General features: G+C 44.3%; 1 protein-coding gene across 4 annotated transcripts; it reads left to right on the forward strand.

Moving 5' to 3' along the window:
- Positions 1-895: 895 nt before the first annotated feature.
- zbtb18 (zinc finger and BTB domain containing 18) lies at positions 896-6664 on the forward strand. Of its 4 annotated transcripts, XM_016562106.1 has the most exons (3): positions 896-1129; positions 2772-2829; positions 4782-6664. In XM_016562106.1, the coding sequence occupies exons 2-3, from the start codon at positions 2817-2819 to the stop codon at positions 6407-6409; spliced, it is 1641 nt and encodes a 546-aa protein (XP_016417592.1). In that variant the 5' UTR covers positions 896-1129; positions 2772-2816; the 3' UTR covers positions 6410-6664. The 4 variants fall into 4 exon arrangements, with proteins under 4 accessions (XP_016417592.1, XP_016417593.1, XP_016417590.1 ...); XM_016562107.1 differs by lacking the exon at positions 2772-2829 and having other exon boundaries at positions 899-1129; XM_016562104.1 differs by lacking the exons at positions 896-1129; positions 2772-2829 and adding an exon at positions 1136-1306.
- The last annotated feature ends 1163 nt before the right edge of the window (positions 6665-7827 follow it).

The following is a 7827-nucleotide window of genomic DNA, read 5'->3' on the forward strand; positions in this document are numbered from 1 at the left end:
TATTTATTTATTTATATATTTATAAAATATATATATATTTATTTTTCCAAAGAAATAGATTTTTGTAGGCTAGGCTAATTGTAGTGTAGGCTATAGCCCAAAATATTACGGTGGTAGCGACAGCACAAAATTTCGGTAACCATATACACTGCGGTACATTGCATTAAAATTTAGCCCAAATGAATTTAATTAAATTAAAAAATAGATTTTAGAATAGGCCAATGTACTCTTTTAACTTCAATAGTGCATTAATGTCGCTTGCCCGCGTATGAAATTTGAATGACTATTAATAATCTCCCAATTAAAGCTGCCACTAAAAGGAAACAACTTGGTAACATTTCAGATGATGATGATGATGATAATAATAATAATAATAACAATAATAATAATAATAATAATAATAATAATAATAATAATAATAATAATAATAATAATAATAATAATAATAATAATCAAGAATAATAACAAAATAACTAATTACAATAACCCAAGTATTTTTTTCATCCGCTTATAGACCCATTTTGTACGCTAAATATTTGTAAATTATAAGCGTTTTATTTTGTAGTAATAATTCTAGAGTTACATCAGACACTCGCGCCTCTGTTCCTCATTTGGAATAGGTTTAAGCGGCCGTCTCGTTGTCCCCGTGCCCGTATCTCTCCGCAGCGCACCTGTTCTTCACCGCTGCTCGGTCCGTGACTACAGTACCCACGTAACATTGCGCAATGTCCCTCGATCCGCGCGCTGCGCCAGTCTGCTCGAGGAACCCGCTCGCTCGCTCGGCCTTTTTTTTCTGCTTTCTCACTGTTGCCTGGTGTCAACCTACGCCGAGAAAGAGACATCCCTCCCTCTTCCCCCCTCAGCGGCAGCTTCCAATTTGCCTTCGCTTTTCTTTTCGCCTCTTCCATTGGCTTGCGCGCTGCCAGTCAAGCGCTTCCTCTTTACAGGAGAGTTGAGTAGCAACAGCTCGGAAACATCTGGCTGCCGCAGCTCTCGTCGCTCCGCTCGCCTGCTCCGTCTTTCCTGCCACCGCAGGTTGTTATGGAAAGCTGTTGAAAGTCAATCGAGTTGTTTTTCTCGCTGAGAGGATTAGACGGAGGAAGCAGGAAGACGCTGGACCTGGTTGTCTGTAAGTGCCTGTGATACGAGGTGCTCTTTAAGGAGATGAAAGGGGGGTTGGAGGCACGGGCTGGATTGTTATGGAGAAAAGTAACGATCTTTTTCACGCGACTGTCGGTCTTTACGCGCAGAATGAGTTGCTCGAGCGCGTGGCATCGGGGCCTGTCGAGAAACTGTAACACTGCAGGTTGAACGCTTACTTTTTATTTGTTAGCCACGCAAGCTAGCTTTTCCTGAACGTACGGGGTCAGGATCCAGATAAAGACCGTCGGCGGTGCTCTGTGTGTGTGTTTGTGTAGGAGTAGCCTGCTATAATACCATTTCCTACCTAGGTGGACTCGTCGTTTGTTTTATTTTATGTCTGTTGTTTTGTATCGTAGCTTTTAAGTTGAAGAAGGTGCTAACTTGGCACCATTTGGATAAGTCTTTCAGGACAACGTCTTCCCAGGTTTGAAAACAAGTTCACTTTGACATGCCACGGTATAAAACAATGCGCTAGCGTGAGCTTAGTTTTTTACTTTTACCTTCATGTTAACCAATTGCTTTGTAAACCAAAACACGTAATAAGCAAGCCTAATCATTCAAGTACATATTGAATGAAAAGCTCTTATTAGCTTAAAAACCCCTGAGACCAAGTATAATGCATGTGACAGATAAGCAAACTCTTCATTCTTGTGGCTTTTTATGCATTTAAAAATATTCATGAATATCAGTGAGTTAAAAAAAACTAAATATTCTGTCATGAGTGTGACATCTTTCAGGAGAGACCTTCAGATTATATTTGAGTATCTTTGTTTTGCTGAATTTGGTGGTAAACAGGAAACTGTTGTTTGGCTCGCACTGAAGAAGTTTGTGAAAATGAACAGAAATATGAGTTGGATACTTAAGAAGTAATGAGGTTTGTAAGCCCAAATGCGGAATACAGTGGCTTTTGTTTGAACCGTACTTATAAGGCCTGTATGATTGTTCCCATTGTTTCTTATTTCTTTTTTTTTTCCCTCCCTCCTCTGTCCAAAGGGTTAGTAAAATGAATGACGGTAATGGCGCGGCCAGTGAACCATAGAGAAGTCGAAAACAATATCAGCTGCGTGGATCTGTCAGTTGCAAATGTGCTGTGCTGGCCTTTGTTTATGGTTACTGGAAGGAGAGCGGGGGGGGGAAAAACTTGAGGGTATTTAAATTCTCAGTGCAGGAAACTAGGTTAGAAAAAAAGTGTCGGCTTTCAGACGGACCCATTTCCAAGTTCTTCTTTGCTGAGAGATTACAACTAAAGGGGGGAATTGGCTAGTTTTCTACAGAAGCACCTCACAACACTTCCCTTCCTCCCGTATTTTAAAGGGGGGAAAGAGAAACAAAGTTGTATAAAGGAGAGGCTGGTGGCAAGAGTGTAGAGGAGTAGCATATGGCACTAAAAGGAGCACAGCTGGAGGTAGCATTTCCATCTGAACATGATGTCAGAGCAGCTGACAGGCTGCCATCCCCCAGTCTTTTCTTCTAACGCACAGACTGGGAGTTAGTGTGTGTGCGGATCTGTGTGCAGGAGGAGGCATCGCATTCCCCTCCAACATCTCCTCCACTTTGCATCTGTCCCTCACAGTTTGATTTTCTCTCTCTTTCTCTCACGACTCTACCCTTTCATTGATTCGGCGAAGGGAGTTACAGCCGGCGCTACCACAACAGTGGACTTAATCAAGTTGATGCGTACTGCAGGTACTGTACTGGGGGGTCTGGGCAACAGGGATGTGTTTTGAATAGGGAACTCTCATTAAGTCTTTTTGCGCGTCTGCCATCAGCCATCAGCCAGAGTGTGTGAAATGGGAAGTAAAGGATTTCGAGCTGGTGTAGTGTAACCAGGCTGGGGGACAAGTGACACTTTTTGTTGCCATGAAGAGGTTTCCAGGCAAGCGTTTGATTATTCTGTTTGTTTGCAGGTCTTCTATTCGGTTACTTCGTTCTCAATGACAAATTGTTGCTCTGTTGTGACAGTATAGAGTGGCGTTGGTAGGGTAGTTCATTATAGTATTACAGATTTAAAACTAGAAACTCTTATGCGTTTATAAAACCTGTTTTTTCTTTAAGTAACGAGATCTTCTAAATCTTCTAAAGCGACCAAAAATGCAGAAATGCTTTTAGCGAAATAAATCTGCAACTTTATATAATCGCGCGTTCTTCAAAACGTCCCTTCGTCAGGCTTTTGCTCAACTCTTTCCTTTTTTTCTTGTTTGTAAGGACTAATTTAGAACTTGCAGATTTGAGCTGCCTGAATTGGCTAGACAGCTGTAATCGCACTCCTCCTAGTCTTAATCTCTTTATCTGGGCAGCAGCTGCCATATGGTCTCAGTCAGCTGGATCAGATGTTCATAAGCCTCCTTCTCCGTCCCTCTCTGTCCTCCCAGTCTCCTAATTTGATCGCTGCTACCTTGTGAGCTGTCCTGCAATCTTTATTTTTAGCTATTTTAAGGATTAGGATTGATGTGGACTACGGGGCACTTAAAGTGATTGTATTGTAAATCTGCTGTGGACCGCCTCTTTGGGGAGGATGTTCCATTTCTCCAAAGATTTGGGGAGGGGAAAAGGGGGAGGAGAGGGCTGGCGAGAGGTTTGTTATCCCCCTGTCCCCCTATAAGCCCCTCATTAATGAAGGTCTGAACGCTGTTTGGGGTAGGGTGGGGGGCTTTGGCTTGCTATCCCAATCAGATTTAAATGAAGATTCAAATGAGTTCATTTAAGTCCGCTGCTTGAATATGACGCCGGTGCATTTTTTTAGACGGGAACGATCTTCGCGGGTAACAGGTGTGATTTCATAATTTTTTGTGTTTATTTTACTTTCAACTTTTTTAGTTTGTAAATTGTTTATGTGTATTTTGTAAAGATAATATATATATTTTAGTGCGTATTTTATTTGCAGATTGTCCGTCTTTGATGACGCACGTCATGCTGATGTTCTGCTACCTCAGTTGTCGTAACCTCAGAGATCATGGTACTTTGTATACTTATGCAGTGTGCCCATGATGGTGAGCTGTTTGTGTACCTGTAAGCCTGTTACCTATACTTGTTGGTGTCCTGGCCAAAGTGGGTTATTATAAATAACTGCTCCAGGAGCACAGCGAGAAAAAACAGGAAAGATTCTCTCACGCAGGCATCTGTGGAATCAGGACTTTAGCTCCTTACATCACGCCATCTGATTATACCCGAATGGTACTGATGGGATACGTACGGCAGTATTGCTTTAAATTTAATTTACAATTGGGATATTTTTCATTTACATTTTTGCGTTAATTTCCCTGGTCTCGTGCTTTTAAACTTTTAATTAAAAGGTTAGTGTAAAATGTAATATTAAACGCACTACTGTGTACTTTAAAGTGCCCAAGCGAGGAAAATGCAATTAGCCTAATATATAATCTGTGATGTTATACTTTTTGCATGTGCTTTTTAGTAATCCTTTTATGTCAGGACTGTGGTGAAAATTTTTCCAGTGTTCCCACAGGGGTGGAGGGAGGGAGGGAGAGAGAATTAGAGTGTGAGAGTATGTATGTGTGCGTGGAGCGAGAGAGAGAGAGAGGGGACGGAGCGGGTGGGAAAAGAGAGAAGTTCCACACAGAGCTGCAGACAAAACAATTGTTGTTCTAGCGAGTCTCACTAACATCTGTGGTCTTTTGCAGGTTATGAAGACAGCATGGAGTTTCCAGACCACAGCAGACATTTGCTACAGTGTCTGAGCGAGCAGAGGCATCAGGGATTCCTTTGTGACTCCACTATTCTGGTCGGTGATGCCCAGTTCCGAGCCCATCGTGCAGTGCTGGCTTCATGCAGCATGTACTTCCACCTCTTTTACAAGGACCAGCTAGACAAAAGGGACATTGTTCATCTGAACAGTGACATTGTCACGGCCCCGGCCTTCGCTCTCCTGCTTGAGTTCATGTATGAAGGAAAGCTCCAGTTCAAATCGCTTCCAGTGGAGGATGTGCTGGCTGCTGCCAGCTACCTCCACATGTACGACATCGTCAAAGTGTGTAAGAAGAAGCTCAAGCAGAAGGCCACGGCCGAGGCCGACAGCACCAAGCGGGAGGAGGACGCTTCCAGCTGCTCGGACAAGGTGGAGAGCTTCTCGGAAGGTGGAAGCACAGGCCGGCCGACCACCGCCGACTTGCTGCAGAGTGACGACGAGGACATGGCGAACAAGCGGGACAGCCCTCAGGAGCCGGGGAGCATGTGGATGCGTCTGCCTTCTGACCGGACCACGTCTCCCACCACTAGCCCCAGGGAGGCGGAAACACACGGCCCCGACGCTGGCAAATCTCCTGCCGGCAGCCCCAGCAGCTCCACAGGCTCCCGGTCCCGTCGCTCGGCTGTGTCTCGGAGAGTCTCCGCTGACACCGATTGTGTGCTTGACCTCTCTGTGAAGTCCTGTCTGGGTGGAGGTCCTGGGGAGACCATGGCTGGCAACCCTTATTTCTGCAGCTCTGTGACCCCAGACAGCCTCCAGAGTGCCCTGGTTCAGGTCAAGGTGGAAAAGGACACGGGCTCGGACGATGACGAGCTGGTGAGCGGCGACTACGAGATGGAGCACAGCGGTGTCAAGGAGCCACCCAGCACCAATGGGACTCACATCAGCCTTGTGGCGCAACGGCGCTTGGGCCTGGAGGCTCACCTCTCGGCCCTGCGTGAGGCCTCGCTGGCCAGCGAGCTGGAGCGGGACGACAAAGGAGGCGACGACGACGCAGACGTCTTAGGAGGGGACAGCGAGCGTGCGCACGAGGCCGTGGGGGTCGAGAACTCCCTGTTGCCTTACGTCTCCAGCATGCTGGGGGCTCCACATACTCAGATCTTCATGTGCCCCTTATGCAACAAGGTCTTCCCCAGCCCACACATCCTGCAGATCCACCTCAGCACGCATTTCCGCGAGCAGGAAGGTGTACGGTCCAAGCCGGCCGGCGACGTCAATGTCCCCACCTGCTCCATCTGCGGCAAAACCTTCTCCTGCATGTACACGTTAAAGCGTCACGAGCGGACGCACTCGGGCGAGAAGCCCTACACATGCACTACTTGCGGCAAGAGCTTCCAGTACTCGCACAACCTAAGCCGACACGCCGTCGTGCACACGCGTGAGAAGCCGCACGCCTGCAAGTGGTGCGAGCGGCGCTTCACGCAGTCAGGGGACTTGTACCGACACATCCGCAAGTTCCACTGCGAACTGGTCAACTCGCTCTCGGTCAAGAGCGAGTCGCTCAATCTACCCACGGTCAGAGACTGGGCACTGGAAGATAGCTCTCAAGAACTGTGGAAATGAAAGCTAAACTGATAGCAGACTGTTTGAACTGCTTGTTAAATTAATGAGAGAGATCTGAGTGGCATTTTGTTGGGGCAGAGAGGTGAAGGTAAGAGTGGGGCGGAGTGACGGCCGAAGGGTCTGAATCAGTCATTTTTCTTGTATGTACATTGCAAATCTTGTTGAATTGCACTTTACTAGCACATGAAAATGTTACTACTGATTTCCTTTTAATATATTTTCTGGTCTCTTTTGGGTTTCTTTTCTTTTTTCCTGTTCTCCTTGGGTTTTTAAAAAACAGGGGTGTTGGTCTCAGTAACCAACTTTGACAGAAAAATGATTCATTGGGATTTTCAACTGTATATTATATATATATATATATATATAGTGCACTACTATAATTTGCAGATAACATACCTGATGTGTGACTGTGGCCGTGCGTGCATGTGTATTCATGCGCATACGCACATGTACACATGTAGTGTGTGAGCAGGTCAGTCCTTTAAATCCCATGAGGAAGCTCTAAGCTCGCGTTACTTAAGCTCTTGTACATTTTTGACTCGTTATAGGAAACTTGACTGATGGAAGACAAACAAGGCACTCATGCAATGTACAGCCTCCTTTTTCTTATCAGTTGCCGCATTTTTTTTTTTCTTTCTTAATATGATTTGAAGTCATTTTCGCGTTTTAGTTGCGGTCTCTCTACATCACTCGTTTGCTACTGAGGTTGGTTTTTACATCAGCTGCATTTCTAGAGATTTCTGTAGTGTTTTATTAATATTTTTCATTTTTAAAACGGAATCTGTTGTTGCATGATGTCTGACCTGTATATTGAAAAAGATGTGACTTGCTGTATTGCCCTTTTAATATATTTTCTGGTCTCTTTTGGGTTTCTTTTCTTTTTTCCTGTTCTCCTTGGGTTTTTAGAAAACATGGGTGCTGGTCTCAGTAACCAACTTTGACAGAAAAATGATTCATTGGGATTTTCAACTGTATATAATTTACAGTATTTGTATACGCTCCTAAATTTCAAGGAACATCTGCCATGAAAAGCATATGAAGATTTCAGGTAATAGACAGAGGAGTTTAAAACTAAGGACACACTAAACGGGTACTATGGTCATATATTTACCTGTGCACACTCGCCTCTTGTTTGAGTATGTGTGTGTGTATTTATATATATATATATATATATATATATATATATATACACCTGTCTGTTGAGAAAAAAAAAGTACCTTTAATATTACCGCTGTAGAAATTGCATGAATTTTATTTAACTTACTCTTTTTCGTTGTTGTTTTGCATCAGAGAGTGTATTTTTTAATTAACTCATTTGATTCCTTTGTAGATTTGAGTTTTTTCCTCTTATTAGAGAATGAATCGGGGGTTCTGGTGAGGTGTTTTTTTCTGGGCTGTGAAGATTGTGGAAATGCACT

The sequence above is a fragment of the Sinocyclocheilus rhinocerous genome, unplaced genomic scaffold, assembly GCF_001515625.1.
Source record: "Sinocyclocheilus rhinocerous isolate Xijiao unplaced genomic scaffold, SAMN03320098_v1.1 scaffold469, whole genome shotgun sequence".
Lineage (NCBI taxonomy): Eukaryota > Metazoa > Chordata > Actinopteri > Cypriniformes > Cyprinidae > Sinocyclocheilus > Sinocyclocheilus rhinocerous.

Excerpts from the sequence above, each read along its gene's own strand:
- zbtb18 (XM_016562104.1), top strand. The coding sequence starts at position 1,165 with ATGAAAGGGGGGTTGGAGGCACGGGCTGGATTGTTATGGAGAAAAGTA. Across the intron at positions 1,307-4,781 it reads GAGAAACTGTAACACTGCAG|GTTATGAAGACAGCATGGAG; the intron begins GTTGAACGCTTA and ends GGTCTTTTGCAG.